This window comes from Trichosurus vulpecula, chromosome 3 (genome assembly GCF_011100635.1).
Source record: "Trichosurus vulpecula isolate mTriVul1 chromosome 3, mTriVul1.pri, whole genome shotgun sequence".
In the NCBI taxonomy this organism is placed as follows: Eukaryota; Metazoa; Chordata; class Mammalia; order Diprotodontia; family Phalangeridae; genus Trichosurus; species Trichosurus vulpecula.
The window spans coordinates 1,422,567-1,445,356 of NC_050575.1; the positions used below are offsets into that span (position 1 = coordinate 1,422,567).

Consider the following 22,790-nt stretch of genomic DNA (forward strand, 5'->3'; position numbering starts at 1 on the left):
CACCCCACCCCACCCCCATTCAAGTTCCAGTGGCCCCCTATTTGAGTCCTCTGGGACAAAATATAAAATTCTTTGCTTGATTTTTACATCTCTTCACAATTTGGTCTTTTCCTACCTTCCAGTTATCGGATAGTCTCTTCCAAAAACTCTACAAACCAGGTAAACTGGCCTACTTGGCGTTCCTCACATGACGCTCCATCTCCCAATGTTTTGCTACTTCACTGGCTATCCCCCTAGTCTGGAATATTCTTCTTCAACATCAATCCCCTGACTTCCCTCAATATGCAGCTCAAATCCCCTCTTCTGCAAGAGGCCTTTCCCCACCTTCTTCAGTGCTCTTCACTTGGAGATTACCTCTTGTTTATCACTCCACTAGAACGTGAGCTTCTAGGGATGGAGGCGATGACTATGCTTTTCCCTTTCTTCATATCCCCAACATTTTTCACAGCACCTGAGCCAGAGCAAGCACCTAATACTTGTTGACTGACTATCTGGTTCTTACATCCCCAAGAGGGCTTTCTAACCGATTTTAATAAATGTTACTTAACAGTACCTTAAAAGCTCTTTCCAATTTACGTTTTCTGGTCCGTTTCCTCACACATAAAGTACATTTAACTCCTGTGACCACTTATCTAGGGGTATAGACTTTGTGTATCAATTTCTTCATATATTTTGAGTAATTTTTCATCAGTTAGGATTACTGCCATCCCCTACTCTCATTTTCCTTTTGCACCTAGAGTGCATACCATATATAAAACAGCATTTTATTATGTTCTCTCTTTCATTTCTCAATATTTGGTGTTAGACTCCTCCCCATCCAGGAGTACAGTGATACTTAATTTTATTCTATATGCACCACAGCATCTAGCCTAGAGTTGAACATTACCACCCCCCCCAAAACCACAAGAACAAGTTCATGACAGAGCAAAAACCTTTCAGGAAACGTCTGTTTCAGTGCATTCTGCCTCACTTTCTATGAAACGAGAAATGACATTAACAATGTTCACTCTAAGATAGTAATCTATTAAGAATGGAACAAAGCAGAGCCCCTAGACATGAGAGACACCTCGTTAATCAAAACATTTAAGTGAACCATAACAAAAATACTTGAATTTAAGCATCTTAGAAAAGAAACAGGGACTGGACCTGTGATTTTATTGGTACAGGGAACTCCCAGGCGAGGGAAATTCCCCATACTAACATAGGTCAGATACGTATCCACAACTTAGTTGCTCAGAGCACTGAGAGTTTAAGTGACTTGCTCACGGTCACAAAGGCAATGTGCCAGAGTTCGGACTTCTGATTTTTAAGGCCAGCTCTCTATCCACTATACAGTAGAACCTTGGTTTACGAGTAACCTGGTTTATGTATGCTTTGCTGGACAAGGAAAAATCTTTCACAAAATTTGTCTTGCCGGACAAACAAAATTTGCTGTACGAACATCACGTTTGGTCTTGAAAAAAAAAATCAGTGAGTCAAAACATGAAAGTGATTCTAAAAAACGAAAAATAAGTGAAGGCAGTAGTGTTAAGTCTTACTTTTAGTGAAAGTAGTATAAGAGAGAACACTCCTGAGGTTGAAATCGCCCATGTTCTCATGGAAGGAGATTCTCCTCCCAAGCAATAACCCTGGCCTGGACCAGGGGAGACGGTTAGGAGTGTGTGATTCCCAGCAGGGAGGGCTGCGCTCACCCACTCTGAATGTATTTATTCCTGATTCAAAATACCAAGTTAGCTTAGATCCACGGACCAGAAGGGGACCCACTTGAACACATTGCTGCCGCTGCTCTGAAGAGGACGGCCCCTCCCTTGTTTGTGGGCCCCTCTCCCTTGCTCACAGGTCATGGCCTGGGCCCACCTGCACCTCCTTCTCGCCATCGGAGTTGAGGCAGGAGCCCCTCAACACACCCACATGACCTGGTCTTCCACTCCAGCCCCTGCCTGTTGCAGGGGCCCAGACCAGCTTGGCACTCTGCGGTGTCACGGCCAAGTAAAGAGAACAGACGTGGGGTGGGGAGTTTGGGGTTTTTTCTTTCTTTTGTCATTTTAAAGACCAAAAATTCGTGCTTGGAGCCAAGCGACTCTCACTGGTTTAAATGTACAAAGATCCCAAATAAAGCTGTGTGTCAGTCACAGCTGCGAAAAAAAAAAGTTTTATTTTCTGTTTATATTGTGTACTAATCATTGCTATTGTATTTCAGGTGCATTAGGGACAAAGAACTTACTTAAAATTATAAATAATTGGGTGCAGCTAGGTGGCGCAGTGAGTACAGCACCGGCCCTGAGGTCAGGAGGACCTGAGTTCAAATCCGACCTCAGACACTTGACACATGTACTAGCTGTGTGACCTTGGGCAAGTCACTTAACCCCGATTGCCCTGGCAAAAAGCAAAAAAAAAAAATATATAAATAATTATTTTTATATGAATATTTTTGGGGATGTGGTCCATTATTTCCTATGGGAAAGTTCATTTTGCAATACAAACCACAGGATGAACAGAATCTCGGAAAGAATTAAAATTGTAAACCAAGGTTCTACTGTACCATATGGTCTTTCGAGTACCTCAGAAAATACCCATTAAATCAATTTCCCTTAAGTTTTTTAAAGTTAACAAAAGGCAAAAAGTCTCTGTTTGCCTACCTTGAATGAATTTAATTAATTCCAAATATCCACAGTATTTAATAAACACTTTCAAACTTGGATAGGCTCCTTTTTATTAGTGATGTTTTGCTTAATTTTTTACTCCAAAGTAAATTCACACCCCTGTCCCATTTATGTATGGCACAAGAAAAATAGAACAGGCTACCAGAGAAAGTTAATACGGGCATTCGCCTACTTCAGTATACTCAACTTAAAGAGTTCTCAGTCATCAAGGCACATGCCTCTAGAGATCTCTAATGCTCAATTCAAGACTCAACAAGGAGAAGGAGATACAGCAAGGCTTCCAGAAGGTGGACAGGAAGGCTAGCTGATGCCATTATTTTGGGGGAACCTGGGAACGAGCAGTGAAGGTAGTACCAGAGGCTTCTCTCTGGAACGAGGGTAGCCAGGATGTCCAGCTGACCCTTGGTGTTGATGACATCTGTCTAGTAAGTATGTCGTTCCTCAAGATGTCTGAAAGTCTGGGAAAGATGCTGTTAGGACGTACATCCTTGATCCATAGACGCTAAAAAGGAACTTTGGTTATTTTGGCAAGAAATGCCTCCAACACATACCACACTGATCACCACCATGGCCCCAACCTGGAGAAGAGAGGGAAAAGAAAAGAAAGAGTAAAAGTTCCATCCTGGGATGCTCTGAGGATACTAAAATGTGGTGGGCACAGGCCATCAAGGGGAAAAGAGAATGGCACCCCACCTTATTTGTTCCTCTCCACCAAATCCCACCAAATCAACAGTCGACCATGGCTTTCTGGGTTATTTTCAATTAGAGGATAAGCACTTGAATTTGTTAACCTAGAGATAAAATCCTGGAAAACCAATGCACGGTTCTGATTGCTTTTATCTCTAATTATATCAACGTCTACAAATTTTATAATCTTATTTCCCTTGTAGTGTCAAAAGAATGCAGACCACTTGCTGGGGTCAAAGAAGTATACTCCAGTCAGTCTGGTCACTGTTTGGGTCGACTTTCACACTGATTTTGTTGATATTCTCTACATCGTCTAGACTACCAACTGACTAAAAATCACACGGTTACAGTTTGGGGGGGCTGGGAAACTGCGTACTTACTTACAAACAGCTTGGAGGAAAGAGGAATCTACAACTACCGTCCAAAAATTACATCATCTATATTTTAAAATATAATTTAAAAACCATTACTCAAAACACTTCTGACCCCCTCCCCCCAAAAACCCCAACCTCAGCACGTGATTTACTAAAGTCCTCCTATAACAGACTTGTCTATGTTATAAAATACAAGCTAACAAAACCCACGACAAAACATCAGGCTTACGTTAACAGAGATGAATGGATGCTTTGGGGAAAACTATTTAAAGAGGTTCAATGACTAGTGGTTTTACTCTTAGTCCTCATCATTCTCCACAGCATTATTATACTGCTGACGGCTTTTCCCTCTGTCTCAAATAAACCCTAGTTTTCCTCTCACACCTCTCCTTTCTTGTCCCTTTTGTTGGTTCCTCATCTCCTTCATTGCCACCTCAGCATAAAGCTCTCCCTCAAAATTCTCTTTTTGGCCCTCTTCTCTTTTCTCTCCACCTTCTTCCCTGGCAATCTCATTCAATTCCATAGTTTGGACTACCAAGTTTAAGTACAGTCTTGTGAAGGATATATTACAGTACAATGACAATAGGAGAAATGAAAAATTTAATTATGAACAAACCTCCTCTCTTTGTCATGGATTTCTATTTCACCTGTACCAAGTAATATATGGATTGTGGGATAAAGTACCATATATGCAGTTAAGTTTGGGCATCCTTGCACAGGTGTTAGTGTGCTTTAGCAACTGCTTAAACTTTTAAGTAATGAGTATTATATAATATTATATGTAAGAGCACAGCTTTAATAAGCAATTTTTCCATGATTTTCCAACATCTACCCCACCCCCGCCCCTGTGGTTATACTGTATATTTCCTCATCTACTAAATAGGAGGGAGAAGATGGGAAAGAAAGGGGAGGAGGAAAAGGGGACTGCCTAGATGACCTGAGAGTTCTCTTCCAGCTCAAAATCTACGATCCTGTTTTTCTTCACATCAGTCATTTCTGGATACCACTCCCTCTGTCCCAACCTAGTAAATCTTCCTTTGTAACAAAAAAGTTAAAACCAAGACACGACTACTACTGCTGCAAAGTTCTCTACCCAAAGTCCACCATGCCTATCCAAGTGAAAAAGAGAGGTATATTTTCTCATCTCTTCTCCAGTGGCCATTCACTTCCAAAGTTGAAGTGTTTTCTTCACCAACTAACACATATCATATATAATCCTACTAACCACTAAAGTGGAAGTCACAACTGGAAGATTTCCAGAAAGCACTTCTGAGATTAGTACAGTGGAGCTAGTGTGCCAGTGAATTCTCAAATCTGTTACGTAGGAAATAAAGATATTGTGAATTAATTATGCAAGTACATTACAGCCCAGCTAATATTTCTTTTTTAAAAAGTTAACTATTTTTTGACACCTTTCATAAAGCTCTGCTCCCCTAGCCGCTCCTTTTAACAAAGGTTTAGATATCTATAGTCATATAGAAATGCACTAAATCACTATTGATTAGAGAAATGCAAATCAAAACAGGTCTTAGGTATCACATCACACCTGTCAGACTGGCTAACATGACCAAAGAGGAAAATTATAAATGTGGGAGGAGATATGGGAAAATTGGAACACTAATGCCTTATTGGTGGAGTTGTGAACTGATGCAACCATCATGGATAGCAACTGGGAACTGTGCCCAAAAGGCTATAAAAATGTGCATGCTCTTTGAACATACCACTTCTGGGGCAGCATCCCAAAGAGATCAGACAAATGGGAAAAGAACCCACATGCACAAAAATATTTACAGCAGCTCTTTTTGTGGTGGCCGTCCATCAACTGGGGAATGGCTGAACAAGTTGTGGTATATGAATGTAATGGAATACTGTTGTGCTATAAGAAATGATGAGCAGGCTGACTTCAGAAAACCCTGAAAAGACCTACATGAACTGATGCCGAGTGAGGGGAGCAGAACCAGGAGAACAACATACACAGTTACAGCCACATAACTCGATGGCTAACCTTGACAGACTTGGCTCTTCTCAGCAATGAAAAGTTCTGAGACAACTCCAAAAGGCTCACAATGCAGAACGCTATCCACATCCAGAGAACGAATCACGGAGTCTGAATGCAGATTGAAGCATACTATTTGCTCTCTTTTTTTGTCTTGTCTCTTCTTTCTCTTGGTTCATTCCATTGTTATAATTTTTCTTTACAGCATGACTAATGTGAAAGTATGTTTAATGTGAGGAAAACAATAGGAGGAATTTTGTTTCCATGAGATTAAAAGTACTCCTCCTAACTTTGAGTGATAGCGGCATGTAAGTCAGAGGTGACTGGTTCTGATCAGAGCGGTGATCTAGCAGAATCAGGCTCCTGATCAGGTGAAAGGTTAGAAGCTTATACACATGCTTAATGCATGCTATTTGAGGGGGACATGACATGGGCCATTCAGGGGGTTGCATCTGGCCAACGGAGAGTAAGGCAGGAGATTCGAATTGGGAGCCAATAAAAGGGATAGAATTTGTCTGAACAAGCTGTACTCCATTAAGGGGGCTACCCATTTATTCAGAAAGAATAAATGTAAAATATAATGAAAACCTTCCTGGCTTTCCAACAAGTATTGTTTATTCCTAGACTAAGTGTATGTCTTACAATTTGGGTGCTTGTCCAGGATTTCTACTATCGGAGAAAGAACTCACTGGGGACAATGGGAGGCACCCCCACAGGTTTCCAGCTGACCCAAGTACCCACAGGTTGGAGTTTCCCTTCTATGGACTGCTAAATTCCTGGGACTATCTTTTGGAATCCTTGGGAACCCAGGACACAAGCAAAGAGATTGGATGAGGAAAAGTGAAACTGAATGGCCGGAGATTGCTTTAGTTCCCTGAGCAAGGCGGGAAAATTCGGGATCTAAGTACCACTTTGTGAAGTCTGGGATTCTAGGTTGATAAATCAGTTTTGACTAGAATGGGAGAAGAGCTCCTAAAAGAAAAAAGCACCAAGAAGGAAGATGGAATTCCTCCGAGCACTTTATCCAAAAAAGCCCATTAGGATAAATGCTAGCTAACTAGGAAAACAGTAGGTTAACCCAGGATAAAGATAGAAGCTGGACTTTCCTCAGAATGCCACTTTCTCTTCATCTCCCCTCCCTCCTTCCCTGTGGCAGCAATCTCAGGGGACAGGGGAGAGAGAGAGAGAGAGAGAGAATAAAATACTCTATTGTTTAAAGTTTAAGGAAAGCATAAAAGGTTTGGAAATTTAAGGGAAGTTGTTGGTAAAAATTCTCTCTCTCCATTCTAAATTTGGCCAAGTTTTGAATATGGAGGGAGACAAGAAAGATAGTGGGGAAACTTTTCCCCTCAGATCAGAGAGAGGCAGATCAATTTGCATTTAAACCATTTCTTGCCTCACATAAAAGAAGTTTTTGTGTAATGGGACACAACGGAAAGGTAATTGAATTCATTCTGGTCATATTTAGAAATGTGAAACATCAAATGTATTACTCTCAATTTAACGCTTAAGATACATCTGAATTCAGATTCTAAATTATTTGCGTACACTGTCCTGTGTGGTATCTTGTCTGTGAATTTGTGAAAAACGTTTTACATTTTGTGGTGGGAAATTCAAAATCCAGAGAGGGAAACCTTTGGTAAGTTTCTGAGGCTGGAGCAGCTCTCCCAAGCTCAGATGTGGGGTTAATTAGCAGAACAAAGAGATCTCAGGCATCAAAACTGAGGGTTTTGACTTTGTTCTGTTTAAATTGCATTATAAAAAGCTCTTTGGAGGTTGGGGGGCATTTAACTCCATCTAGTTTCCTTAGGTGCAGGAGAGTGGACAGAATTGGTAAGTGAAAATCTTTTTTTCATTTATTTGAAATGTCTGAGGTAGTTTGAATTAAGATTAAGAGAGAAATAGAAGCTAGAGCGAAAATATGGAAAGTACAGAAGAGCTATTCAGGGCTGGGAATATACAGCTAAATAAAATATATTTAAGAGAATATATAAATACCAGGATGTAATTAAAATGTTTACATATTGTTATCTGGCAATGACTGGCCATACCTGATGGCTTTGAGGTAGTTTTCAAATACCAAAAGTAATACAATCAATTTCTATGTGATAATCTGGAAATGTAATTAATGTCATCTTACTTCTAAATTGTATTATATTTCTAAAGTTCTCTTAGGTTGTAAAATTTGAGAGACCATTATTAGGTAGAAATGGTGTTAAAGCAATTTTTTTCAATCTGAATTTTGTTGCATATGAATTTTCTTTTTAAAGGATGTAATAAAAATGTGATAATCTGAAACTGTCACATTTGGTTATAAACAAGTAATAATATTATAGCAGATTTTCCATTTGAAATCTTGGCTATTTATGAAAATGTATATGGTGGTTTAGAGTGATAGTTTCTACCTGTTGGTGATGAGATGAATGATTCTCTGTGCAAGGTGATTTAGAAATGCATTCACCTAAATTGGTAATGGATTGTTTCAAGTTTTAAATGTATAATCAGCTGTATTGTTGAAAAAGCAATTTCTTTTATCTAAATGTTGTTGTATTAGGAATTGCACTGTAAAAAAAAAAAAGATGAATGGGTTATGAAGCTGTTAAGACATTCTATTTGCCCATAAACTTCCAAGTTTTATCTTTATTTAAAAGGAAATTTTGGTTAAAATGGTTTTGCTATAAAATAAATATTAAAGTATGTCTGTGAAAGGAAACTTGGTAATCATGCAAAGACTTTGTAAGATCTCCTCTTGTCACTGTTGTCAATTATGTACAAGAGGTTTTATGATCAGAAATTTTGGGAACTTTGTGATATCTAGGAATTCTGTAATAACCAGGAATTTAGTCTGTTAAAATACTTTGGGAATTTATGTTACTTAAGGACATTTTACACCAACTTAAGTCTTAATGAATCCCAATTTTTAAAGTTTATTTTTGCTTTAAGGAGGAGAGAGGTATTATTCCTCTTAATATCATGATAAATTGTGAACTGGTTTTTTTTTTTTTTAAGAAGGGGAAAGTACTTTTGGAGGAAATGTTTTGTATAATTTGTTGTAATAATTGATATTGAAGTTTATATTCAAACCCACTGTGAATTTTATGACTCCCTAGGTGGGGCTCCTGTCTGGGAGACATGCTTATATAAAGGGTTAAGAGATGAAAGACAGGATGAGGACGGTAGATGGCACAAGATAGGGGAGACAGGGGAAATTTATGACCCAGGATGGGGGGGAGAGACAGGAAGTTCTATGGAAGTTCAGGATGAGGACAGATTTGGGAATGCCTTCAGGCTAGAGAATAAACTAGGTGAAACAGTGGTCTTACAGTCTCCTCATTCCCTGCCTCCCTCCTTAGAGTCTAGATAAGAAGAAAGAGCTTTACCTTTCCCCACCTGGCAAAAGGGAAGAAAGGGGAAGGAGCAACAGCTACACAGAAGGCCCTACAGGTAATGACCTTGGGCCTCTGAGGCTGGGAAGCCTGGAAGCCTTACTGAGAGAGCAGTGGGGTCAGAAACCAGCCCACCTCCAAACCTGGCTTTTAAAGTTAGCAAAACTAATTTCTAGCAATTAGTTTTTAGGATAAAATTAGAATTTGAGATGTGAGTCCTGGTAAAGTTTCGATTAATGAGACTTGCCATCTGATGTAAAAGAACCCACTCTCTGGGGGAGATGCCATTAGCTACTCAGAGAGAAAGGGTGGATGTGACACTGCATGTGGAAGGCTGTGATGCTTTCTTTTCCTTTTTATGGCAGATCTCTGTAATAAAAACAAGTAGTTAGTGATAAAGCAAAAAGTATCTGTCAGAATTTGTTACTATTCTGAAGAGATGGTACCCAAAAACCTAGAAGGTTTTATGGGAATTTAGAAATGGAAAATTTGATTAATCAAGTATGTGAAATCTTGCTGTTTTCAATCAAATAATTGGGTAAATTAATATTCTTGCATAGTCATATGAAAGATAGAATCCTTGGAATAAGAACATTCTTTCTAAATATTATGGGAATAATTAGATAAAAGAAAAGAAATAAAGATCAAATGCAATGTTGAATCATTGTCCCATAGACTATATGAAACAAGGTCCTTACATGTTTCAAAATGGTATAAGAGCAATTGGGTATTAATACAATTGACTAAATTAATTACTGGAACTAAATCCGAGACTTAGAGTGAGGTAACTAGCGGAATATTTTTGCCTTGATGGAAAAGTTAAATGTTTCTGTTTTGATATTAATTCATTCCATGACCTAAAACATAAAATAAAGTTAGTGTCTGAACCTATATGTATATGGTTCAATTCTTTAAGTATATCTCCTTCTTTCAGATCGGGCACAGTTAGAGAGGGATAGAGAAGCTTGGGACACTGATGCAAATCTATTAGAGCAATAACTTATGATCTTAATGGGAAAATTTTATGAACAAGAGCAGAAGTGCATGCAAGCTATTTAAGGTTCACTTTCAAGATGTTCCCTAGTCAAAATGAGATTATAGTCATATCTTAAACTGATCATTGGAACATGTTATTCAAAGACCTAATGGAACTGCTAACTGACTTTTTCTGAGTCCAACTCCAGGTATGGGCATAAAGAAAGGCTGTCTGAGCCACTGATTCTTGATGCCAGAAACCCTGTGAGGTGCAGGTATGGACTGCAGAGGGTGATCTCATGGGAAGGTTGAGAAAAGGGCTATTCCACCTGAGCTGAGGAAGTTTCTGACTTCATCTCTCAACTGAACCTGGCAAACTTTAAGCCTGGCTCAATGCAGTTTCCAGTTCGACATAACATCTGCCTAGAAGTTGGGAAAATACTGTTCCCTTACTACAAGTTATATCCCTAATCTCTTATTGGTAAATTTCCTATAATCAAAAAGTTTTGTACGCACAATAACAAATTTATAACAAATTCTGGAACATCTTAGGTTACTATAAGATTGAGCTATCAGGCTTAGGATTTAGCCCAAACAACTAGCTTATTTAGACTTGATATCTGTTACTACTATAGATAGATAGACAGATAGACAGACAGACATTCCTGTATAAGTTAAGGTCCTTTAATTCTTTGTAATAGTATGGAGACAATTAGGTCAAGGGCTTGTGAGAATACTATTTTGTTACTTAGTTAATATCATACTTGCATCAAGTTTTGTTACAATTAATGTTAAAAGAAGAATGGCTTGTGGTTTATTTTGTAAATGCCTAAAAAGAAACATGGCATGACTAGATGACTTAACATGTACTGTGTTAAAAATTGATTAATGTATTTATGTATGTACTGGAGCATGTTATTCCTTAGTGAAATCTCATCCTCCTGATGGGGAGATTAATAATGGCTTAATGTAAAGTATAAAAAACAAAGGTTCTAATGTGAGTCTCTTAAACATGACAATTGGCCATGGTTCCAATTCTGATTTTGTAAGAATTACAAGAGTACTTACTTATACTCTTCAGGAATGGTAACATAAAATGTGCCAAGGTCACTTTTGCAGGAAAATGGACAAAAGAAAGCAGTTTCCTACAAGAAGATGATGTTGAGATGCTGTGCTGGAGATGGCTGGAACGCATACCCAGACCAGAGGACTTCATCGGATGATGTTCCCCGCCAGACAGCTGCATGAGAAGAGACTTCTGAATCTAAAAGGGACAACTGCATTATTGTTTTCCTTTGGGTCACAAAGCGGACTGCCCCCTTCTGATTTGTCACTGTGTCGATCAACCTCTCCCCCTTGTGCCTACTTAAAGGGGAGATAGATAAGGGGAAGAATTCATATGAGAAAGGGAGTGTTAAAGATACGGAAACAAAAATTTGAATAAAAGAAAAAAGGGGAAATTGTGGGAAACAATAGAAGGAATTTTGTTTCCAAAGGATTAAAAGTGATAGCAGGATGTAAGTGAGAGGTGACTGGTGCTAATCAAGAGCTGTGACCTAGCAGAATCAGGCTTCTGATCTGGTGAAAGGTTCGAAGCTTGTACACATGCTTAACAAGCTGTATGAGGGGGGTGGCATCTGGCCAATGGAGAGTGAGGAGGGAGATTGGATTTGGGAGGCAATAAAAGGGCTTGTCTGAACAAGCTGCACTCCATCAAGGGGGCTACCCATTTATTCAGAAAGAATAAATGTAAAATATAATGAAAACCTTCCTGGCTTTCCAAAAAATATTGTTTATTCCTAGACTAAGTATGTTTCTCGCAAATGTGAATGTATATGTAGATCCTGTATCAGACTGCATGCCATCTTGGGAAGGGAAGAAAACTTGGAACTCAAAAGCTTGTGGAGAATGTTGCAAACTAAAAATAAACAAATAAATTTAATTTAAAAAAAGAAGAAGAAGAAAAAAGCAGTTCAACACACCCAACACATTCAGCACACTGACAATATATGTAACATTCCACATTCCCCAACTCTGCAATGAAGGGAGGGAGGGGTATTTTCTATCTCTTCTCTGAAACTAAGTTTGAAGATTACAATTAGAGAGCTCAATTTCCTCCCCCATTTTCCCATTTACATTACTGTATATGTTGTTTCTTGCTTACTTCATCCTTCATCAGTTCATGTGAGTCTTCTTATGCTTCTCTGAGTTAGTCGTATTTGTCCTTTCTTGGACTGTGCAGTAGTAATATTCTATTATATTCATGTAGCATACTTTATCTAGTTATTCCACCCTGTCCCAAATCCAACGGGTACCTACATGGCTTCCATTTCTTTGCTACTACAAAAAGTAGCACTTTGTTTCAGGTGAGTTTCTTACACAGGCTACTGATGAGGTTATGAGAAATTATAATCAGTAATAGAGGTAAGGATAAGGTTAGTATCTTTTCTCCCCTCCTTCAAGTTGTTGGGCACCGGGTTAACAAAGAAAATTAGACCTACCATGAAAGACAGCTGGTAGGCTTTCACTGGTCAGCCACTGAGGCTTCCACCTCATTTTCAAACAGCTTTAAAGGTTTTCTAGGTAGGGAAATCTAAATCTAACATTCTAATTTCATAATAAAAGAAATATATTCTGACAAAATTTTAATAAGATTTTTAAAAAGACTTTAATATCTTGATATTGCTTCTCTTCAGCCCTAGATTGAGAACCAAATGAAGTGGATCTTACAGGGACCAAAAAACAAAACAGCAAAAGGAAACGTCCTACACTATATTTTAGGGAAAACATCAAATGTTTATGTTCTGGGTCTATCTATGATAAACTCCTCTTTATTTGGTCTACCTGATCAAATTAAATTGGTTTCTCTGGAAACACTTTTAACTAACAAAATCCGAGACCATTAAAAAAAATGAAAATAGAATCACACGCCCTCTCCAAAACCCCAAATTCACATATAAAAAAGTTACTACACAATGATGTGCTATATTATGAATAATGATGCTTCATTTCTCTAAATTTTCTTTATCACAAAAAGCCCAACAGATTATATTCTTTGGCCTTCTCTATCATGCCCCCATATCTAGGACCTCCCCCAATATGGTTCAACTTCCCTTTGTATGCTATCTTCCTCCTCTAGAATTTAAGCTCTGTGAGGGCAAGAACAGTCTTTCTTTTTCATATTTGTATGCTCAGCCCTAAGTACACTGCCTGGGTACATATTAGGTACTTAAATGTTACAAGGTAGTTTGCTTGAAAGCTTATCTGCTTCTGGTATTATTACTGCTGAACACTAAAGAAAGTGAATATATAAATTCCTTTGACATCAACTAGACCCTAGCAACACACATTTTCTCTTATTAACAAGGGACTTTAAAAAAGCTCACATGAAATTTCTACATCCCAAGGGATCCACATCACCTTATTTTATAGCCCATTAAATATCCAATCTTTAGCAGAAAACTATACAACTTCTAACACAGCAACACATGTTAGAAAAGACAGCAAGTTCTATTTTTAAAAATCAAGAAACTAATGCAATACCAAGGTACCAATAAAATTCATACCAGGATGATAGGGTCAAAAAACATTCTTCATATTACGGTGATATCTGAGCCCTAACCCTCCTCAGACCCCACCCCCAATTAGTCTCAAGTGGGCTTTAATAAAATTCAGCACCTGTGGATTCACCAGTTTATTAGTCTACGATTATCCAGAGGAAGAGGCTTCAATCTCTAGATTAACCTAAACCTGGCCTTCTTTCTATCCTAGAAATCTGAGAATTAAAACTATAGCTCTCCCCACCTATTCCTAAGGGCAAATTCTAGTCATGCCAACACCAAGAAGTGGACCCAGAGGCTTGAAGGATACTGTTCCCTGGACTGGGTCTTCTAACATGTACAGATTCCTTAGGAATTAAAGACAAATTGCCTAAGAGAGGTCGTCTTTCCAAATCAGTACTAAAATGACCAACACACTTATTTAGGATTCAGTGGTTCCTTAAAGATAGTTTGCAGCAAACTTCAGAGTTGTACCCTCAAACAAGCCTGCTTTGCCTGTATTTTTTTTAAACATTCAAGTTACATATCCATCAAGGCTTACCAGTGTTCATTTGTTTCATAACTTAGGCTGCTGTTACTAAACAAGCTGTTGCACTTAATTAGTCTTTTGATGCTACACTGAAGTTAATTACTAATGTTAAATAAAATGTAACTTCATACCACCACGACCACCCCACTTTTTTGTTTCTATAGAAAGGACTACACAGGCATGAGAGTTCATTACAGGAGAATCTAAAGTGATCAAAAGCTGTACATCCTGGAAAAATAAGTGATTACACAAACCTATTCAAAGATTTCTGCTGTGAATTTCAGATTTCACTTAAAGCAAATTTATTTTTATCTTGTAATGACAAAAACATTAAGAGTTTAATGAAATCTTTCCCTTCTGAATAGATACTATTACAGGTACTATTTTTTCAACCTATTCAGTGCTTTCATTCTTGCATTTTTCAAGACACAGGTCACTTGCCACCTCCTCCTAAAAAAGGCTTTTTCTGATCTCAATTACTTTATTTTGTATGTTGTGTTGTCCTGTATATATTTTTTGTTCGTAAGTTGTGTACCTCCCAGTAGACCATAAGCTCCTTCAGCAGGGACTCTGTACTGCTAATATCTCCATACTTTGCATACAATAGGCACCTTATTAATAAATTCTCATTGAATGGGAAACTGTTAGGCTATGTCCATCCTACTAATTCAGAATTTTAAAGATTGCTCCTGAATACTGCCTTGAAAAAGAAAATTCTTTCAGTTGGAACTTAACATTTCTACTTAACACAGGAAATGAAACAAATATATTTAAAAATATATCTATTTCATGAGTAGGCTTACCCTACTAAGTCAGTAATAGCACAATAAAGCTTAGGTGAATCTTGCGTCAAGATAGAGAAATTTTGCCCAAGATGAAAACAATTAAGGTATAAAAAATACAAATCAACTTTCTGACGTAAGTCACAGCTCTGAACAGTGACAGTCCAATATGGCAGAAAGAACAAAGAGTCAAGAGTCCTGGGTTATTCTAATCCTCCCTCTACCACTAAATAACAGCTAATGTAATATGAATCAAATCACTTCGCCTGTACAATTAAGGACTGAATTACATAATGTCTCAAGTTATTCCTGGTTTTAAGATGCTATGATGACTCTAAACTTAACAACCTTGAAGATGAAGAGGGAGTCTTGGGAGGGTAAATCATCCTCAACAGAATATCTTCCTGTCGTCCCATGTCTATCAAGCAGTCTTTGTAGGAGGCTATTCATAACCTAAAAATATCAATGAAATCTTCTGTAGCTCTAACTTGCAGTTTCCATTACAGTAAAACGTAAGATTCGATCACACCACAACAATCACGGAACCTGTAGCCCTGAAAAAGCTCAGGAAGGTTAAAAAGCTCATGCTTCTTAACAGTGTTGCACATACTGGGGGAAAAGGAGGGAGGGGTTATGTTCATAGGATAAACTTTTTGCTATATATATACATTATTTGTCACTAGGGGAAAACATTTCCACCACCCCAAGAAATAGACTATCACTGTAACTAAGTATTGGAAACATGATAAGAAGAGAGTACATTTGTTAAGAAGGGTCTTTACATTTACAGTAAAAAGGGACACAGTTCCCTTCTGCATTAAGTATTTTTAAAATCCCATTCAAGTTTAATACTTATTTCAATCCAGCCACTCTAGAAAAAAGTACATAAATGTTGAGATCTCAAATTTTTAAGATTCCACCACGTCATGGTTCAATTAAAGCTACTGTCACAACATTGGGTAATAATCTGTGATAACCAGTTATGCAGGAACAAACAGACTGCTATTAATCGTTAGTCACCATTATCTATTAAAAAACTACAAGAACTGACTTTTCTGGGCCAGTCACAAACAAAAAGGCTGATGTACAAAAAGTATTGAGACATTTATATGTTAAATGGGCTTTTACAAGTTCATCTGGGAACCTAACTACCTATTTTTTATAGAGAAAAGTCTATCCCAAACTCAAGTTGTTCAGCTTAGGATCACATCCCTCCTGCTGCAATGCCAAGAGATTCCTTCCTGCTCCCCCAGTGCAGAGACCATGGCTTCCTGGACAACAACAGAGCTCAATGGGGTATGTTATCTTGGAAACAACCCACACACCACAGTGAAGATATAATTTAAACACCTGACCCAAAATATTAGAAGCATTTCTTCTTCGGAACTGTCCATTACCAATACAAGCTAGTTTGCGACTAGTTGTCAAGAAATTCCCACCCCTCACCCCAGTCAATGGCATTTACAGAGAATGAGGCACTCCAAATAAAATATTGGGTGAATGTGGATTTAAATAATAGCTGAGTTGGGGGGGAAACATAAGTCACATCACATATCATAAATGTATTAGGAAACTGCTATTTTAAAAAATAATTATTCACTGAATCCTTACATAAAGATCCTATTTGATCTTTTGTAATGTGAAAAATTATGACAGGACTTCCAGGAGATAACACTATTCTTCCACCAAGCATATCTATTAAGCACTAACAGCTCTGCATAGCACCATTAACTAATTTTTAACAGTATATTTCTTACACATCTTTTAAAAAAGGTAATCTTTAACACCAATATTCTTCTGGTGATGTGATGACTGCAAAACACACATGAAGCACCAGGATCTCACAAGAATCACCAACTGCAGGACATGACAGATGGCGGAAGGGAAGAAGCATCTATATAGTGCCTACTACGTGCCAGGCACTGGGCCAAGCACTTTTTACAAACACTATCTCATTTGATCTTCATGACAACTCTATTATTATCCACATGTTATATTTGAAACTGAGGCAAACAGAGGTTAAGTGACTTGTCCAACGTCACACAGTTAGTGAGTGTTTAGGGCTGAATTTGAACTCAGGTCTCCAAGGTCCATCTCTATCCACTTTGCCACCAGCTGCCTAATGGTGGGGGGTGGGGGTTAAGCAGACTAAAATATATTACCAACAACGACTTGTATATACCAAGTATGTACAGATGTGTGAAGGACAAGAGCAGGCGGTCTGCTCCAAGCAATGCAATTTTATCTACAAAATATTGAGTCAGAAAAGACTTTTCAGTGTATGGCCTTTGAAGCACACAGGCAGAGATTCAGATTACCCAAAGTGATAAATAAAGATACGGGTTCATTGATGTATCTAAGTCACAACTTTTCCATATCCTTTGCGAGAACCAGGCCAGGTCATTGCAGCCTCCAACTCATAAACCCTTTGTGAAGCTGTTAGAGTGCACACTCATAATGCGAAAAAGGGATAATGGTAAGAGTGAGAAGAACACAAACTTTTACCTTGTATCAGATCAGTGTTTCTAGCTCAACTTTAGCAAACCATAGCAAGGACATTAAAGCTACAACAATTAAACAATTTGAATCTTGCCTAATGGCCAAACTATTTTAACATCAAGTTTTAAAAGGTTAAACATTATGGTTCAAATATTTAAAACTCCCCAAATCCACTGGTTTTATTTTCATCCCCAATTCAGAAAAGAACAGATTATCCACAATACTACTACATCTATTCTTCTTACTATATTATCTTTTCTGAGGCACGATCTCTTCAAAGTTCCCTACTGCTTTAACAGCCAAATGCCACTCACAGATGGCTTAAGGGCTGAAAGGAACCTTAGAAACTTGTCTAGTTCAACTCTATTCCCGCCCCCCCCCCAAGTTTTATAGATGAGGAAATGGAAGCCCAGAGACTGACTCACTCAAGGTGTAGAGGTCTGGAACCCAAGCTTTCTGTGTCTAAAGTCAGTGTTCTTTTCATTGTACTACAGAGTTCCTAATTACTATAAAACTAGAAATGATTCTCAGTCATAATCTTAGTTTGTTAAACTGTCTCTCTACTTGATTTTTAAAAAGCATTCTACTCCATACTGATTAGTACAGCTTTAACTGCTGTAGGTACAAAAATATTTTTAAAATCTCGTTTGGTGATTTACTTTAGGCTTTCTTGGGCCTCACTAGGGCAGTCCTTCCTAGTTTGGTGGGGTCACTTTTCTCCTCTTCACAAGACAAGGTAAAAAAATATAGTTAACATTACTGAATTTTCAAAAAGATAATGTTTAATAAGAGTTCGCTCATCACTTTGAGAGCAGGAACTTGTTTCATTCTCTGTATTGCTATCCCCTACACAGTATCTGGCCCATTGTAGGTGCTTAAATACACGTCTGTTGCTTATGTGACTTCCAATTACCCAGCATACCTTCAAACAGTCTACAGGCAGCCCAGAAAGAAGTCACAAAGTTCAGGTACCAACAGGGCTCATGCACTTCATTCTGGGCCTATTCACTGATACTATTCCAAGATGTGTCATCTGGTTTCTCAGGCCTCTGAAGCTTTGAAACAGCAAATGAGAAGGCCAGAGCGGTAATGTCAGAGAAGGAACAATGACAGCAAGCAACAGGAAGTCACAGAAGAATCAAAAAGGACAGGGTACCTAGTACATTTAGTAGGCACCAAGTGTATGAACTAAGGAGACTTAAAACCACTACAAATACAATAATCTGGAACTTTGTAAAGGGTTTCTCAATAACTCCTGAGGGTACCATTATATATACACAACACAGTGCAATAAAAAGGTTCCTGAATCATCAAGAAAAGACAGCTGTTAGGACAAAGAAGGATGTTTTTAAGATTAATTTCATCAAAATGATTCAAATGAAGTGTTGCCACTTACGAGTATATGTCATGAAAGTTCCTTTGACAACGTCAAATAACTGATACACTACTGAACCAAGGACCACACAACTTCATTAAAGAATACTGAGGCACAGCATATTAGCATGTCTACAACATGCTCTCAGACATAATCAGATGCCTACCTAATGCCAGCTTTCAGGTATATTTAAGTTGAAGAAACTCAAAACTAATTATTGGGGTGAGGACTAAAGAAGCCACATAAAAGTTTAATATAACAAGTATGAAGGTAAAGGGCCAGGGTTCAAGCTATTTATTTGCTCACTTGACTTTAGGCAAATTGCTTAACTTCTATGGCCTCAGTTTCTTTATCTGGAAAATGAAGGAGTTGACCAGACGATCTGAGGCTCTTTCCAGTTTGAGAACTAAGTTTAAAAAGCTTTAAATCCAAAAATACTTCTGGTGTTAAAGAAAGGATTCTTGTTTCAAGTTAGGTAAGCAAAATTACCTTTCAATTCAGATTCTGAAGTTTGTTTTTTTTTTAAAGAATTAGAAACCATACTGCAGCGGAAATAAAAAAAGAATCAAGTTGAATGGCCTAATATTTATTGGTTTAGACAATGAAAAGTTGAAGTTACTTAAGGGATCTTTACTTATCCTAAACTAGTTTGTTTCCTCATTTGACCAGAGACTGACTTTAACTGATTAGAAACCAGGAAGATCAGAAGACAATCTACTTAAGAAGAAAAACTAGATGCAATCCCAAATTACAGAAAGTTCTTGGATCAAGAATCAGGCTGGTGTCCACTGCTATATGAAGTTGGGTTTAAGCACACACACCTCAAAGCAGTGTACATCTGAAACATCACGTGTGTTTCACTAGGCCTTGCACTGCCAAAGTACTAAGCACGCAGGGGATGCACAAAATCAAAGTTACTGTAGGTGCCTTATTATTTCTAAGAAAATGATCCACGCCAAACGGTAGAGAAGCCACAGGAGAGCGGCAGCAACAAACGCGCGGCTCGATGCTTCGCTTTTGGTAAACGTCAAACCGTCGCCAAAGTTTACCTCCCAAACGAAGTACCTAACGGAAAGCTGACCCAGCCACAAAAAGGAAAGAGGCCGGGCAGTGACCGCGACTGAGCAGAACCAAACTCCTTCACTGACTTCGGCTGTCGGGAGCTTCTAAAGCTCCTCTCCGCGCAGGAGTCCCCCCGAGATGGAGGCCGCGCTCCCGCTCGGACGAAGCGCAGTATTTCCTCCTTAACTTCCCGCAGTAACAGTTGCTCGACAATCTGGGTAAGCGGATGTGCCCCGACCTTCCACCGGATTTGTAGTCCTCCAGCAGGGTGGGGAAGCCGCTCACTACCGGGCCTAGATCTGGCTTCAGACGGGAAGGTCTGGCCCACCTCATGGGGGACCGGAGGAGGCGGGAGACGGGAAATGAGGAGGCCACTTCCCGACCCCACACTTCCTCTCCACCTCCGACGGGACAATAGCCCCGAGGCGCAGCTGTGGGGGTGGGGGTGGGGTGGGGTCGGATGACCCAAGAGAGTGGGACCCTGGAGATTTAGAGACCGAGCTGGGGAGCGGCGAGGGGGAGGTGGGCTTCCCCGAAATGCTTGCTGAGAGGAGCCAGACTCCGGCCTAGCGGCAGGCAGGGAACCCCGGGCCTCTCCGGGCGCCATCACGGGGAGTGGGGGAGGAAAAAAAGAAACCTTTGGCAGGGCCCTCCTCCTCCTCCTCCTCCTCCTCCCCCTCCTCCCCCCCCCAAGCCCCCGCCCTGCCAACCCGACCAGCCCGGGAAGAGGTCGGGGTGGGTGGGCGGCAGGGGATCCCGGCGAGGAAGCAAAGGGCAGCGGCAGCAGCAGCACCCGCGGGTCCGGGCCTGCTGGGCCCGACTAGGCCCCTCCTGCCTCGGGGCCCGGCCCTTACCTTGTGGATTCTCTTCAGAGCCATTGTGTGAGACGGGCGGCGGCGGACCCCGGGGCGAGGACGGGGATGGGGGAGAGGGACGGGGAGGGGAGGAGGGGAAGGCGGAGGGAGCTAGGCCGCGGCGATTCCTGGCCGTAGGGAGGAGAGGAGGAAAGGGAGTGCTGGGGAAGGCGGGGAGAGGGGCCGGCGGCGGCAGGCAGCGGCGACGGGGCAGGGGGCCAGGGAAGGGGACTGGGGAGGAGGAGGGACGGAGGGAAGTGCGGTGCCCGGGCTGGGAGGCCGCAGCGGCAGGGAGGGGGAGGAACGAGGGGTGGGGGGGAGGGGAGGGGGCGGGGTGGGCCCCTCCGGAGGATCCCGGGACTCGGCTCTCGGGCGCTACCGCAGCAAGGACCGCATCACCCGGCGGCGGCCCCTTTATGCGCTGCTGCTGCTGCTGCTGCCTCCTCCTCCGCCACCGGCGCCGCCGCCGCCGCCACTGCCGCCACCGCCTCCGCTGCCGCCGCCGCCGCTGCTGCTGCGCCGACGCCGCCTCCGCAGATCCCTCCGCCAAGGAGGGAGAGAGTAGTCCGCGCCGCTCCCTCCGGGCCTGGGGCCCTTCTCGACGAGCAGCCCGGCGGGGCTGACGGAATGGTACCGGCGGTGCTACACCGGAGGAAACGGACGGAGAACAGGCTGAGGAGGAAGTGGAGCTGGAAGGCTCGGCGGAAGGATACCGTCGGAGGGTGTGATGTCGCCGATGCTGCCGCCGACGCCGCCGCCACCGCGGCCGCCGGAGAAGATGACGCGGGTGGGGGGGGGGGGGCGCCTAGGAGTGGAATCTCGCGATGCCCGGCGGAGAGCCGCGAGAGTTGGAAGGGGTCGGCCTCGGGGAGCCGGGGTCGCCTCTGGCGGAGGCCATGTGGGGGCTGGCCCGTGGGGGCAGTCGGAAGCGTAATGACTTTACTTTTGACCTTCGCCCTCCACTTTTCAAATGACTTTCCGATACATCGAGGTCGGCCCTCGGCTGTCATCAAACCCATTTCACAGAGGAGTCTGAGGCCCAGAGCAACTGAGTGTTGTTGGCCTGGCTCGGGAGCAAGGCCGGGACCGAACACTGGCCTTGCCAAGAGTGTGAGTGCCTCGGAAAACTCCCACCTCCCCGACGAAAGGGACCGAGATACCCAGGAGGAGCCTGACTTGGGGGCTCAGAGCTATTTCCCCCGTAGGAGTTGTTATTGACAAATAGGCCTTGTTCTTTTCCCCAGTCTCCATAGGCTGCTGCTGCCGGACTGGAAAACCGGGGCTGGGTGCGTTATTCCTGAAACTGTTAGGACGCGTTGTAAAAGACCCCCGGACTGGTCCGCGGAGAGGCGTCGAAGGTGCTTTGCTCTTCTGTACACAGGGCGAAGCCCAGCAGCCACCGACACATTGTCAGGGAAGGACTGGCTCCCAGCCCTCTTTACAAAATGCTCTATGGAAGCAAACCATTCTTACAGAGATCCCCAGGGATCTTAGCACAAAAGATGCCCCCTGTTATCTCCGATAATAATCGCCACCTTTGGGTCTCAGATTCCCATGGTCTCTTTCCCTTTAGGGCCAGGAAAAGGAGGTGGATGCGTGTGTTTGTGTATTTTGAGAAGAGGTAACGAGGATAAATCTGTAATAATAGTTTTTGGTGTTAAGTCAGTCTTCAAGAAACAGCGTTCATTAGCACCTGTGGTGTTCACAGCACTGGTACAGGATGGAGAGAACCAAAGTATGACATCAGTGTAGTGGTAAATGTTTAACAACCAGCTTGGGGGGGAAGCGTGTGGAATGTGCCCACAACCTACTTTTAAGTGTAGTCTTCATCTTTAACATTTTCTCTATCACTTTATTAAGTCTAGACAATCAACAAAACAGTAAGTCAAGTCCTGATTTGTAGTATTTGCGGATTTTCGCGGTATAAATGCTCACGCTGAAAATTTAACAATTGATCATTCCTCCCTCCCCCCTCTTCCAGATCCCTACCGCAGCCCGTTGGAGCTAGCACCCACCTCTGCCAATATAAATTTACAGTCCATTGGGGA

At 41.2% G+C, this 22,790-nt stretch overlaps 1 protein-coding gene across 1 annotated transcript in view; it reads right to left on the minus strand.

The window, feature by feature from the left end:
* Positions 1-22,150, minus strand: part of LOC118841361 (serine/arginine repetitive matrix protein 1-like) — a 45,535-nt gene extending 23,385 nt beyond the window's left edge. The window contains exons 1-3 of the mRNA XM_036748736.1: positions 22,078-22,150; positions 21,835-22,010; positions 20,743-21,547 (exon numbers count right to left, since the gene is read on the minus strand). Coding sequence (XP_036604631.1) covers positions 20,743-21,547; positions 21,835-22,010; positions 22,078-22,150 — 1,054 coding nt within the window. The remainder of the gene's footprint in view (positions 1-20,742; positions 21,548-21,834; positions 22,011-22,077) is intronic.
* Positions 22,151-22,790: the final 640 nt, after the last annotated feature.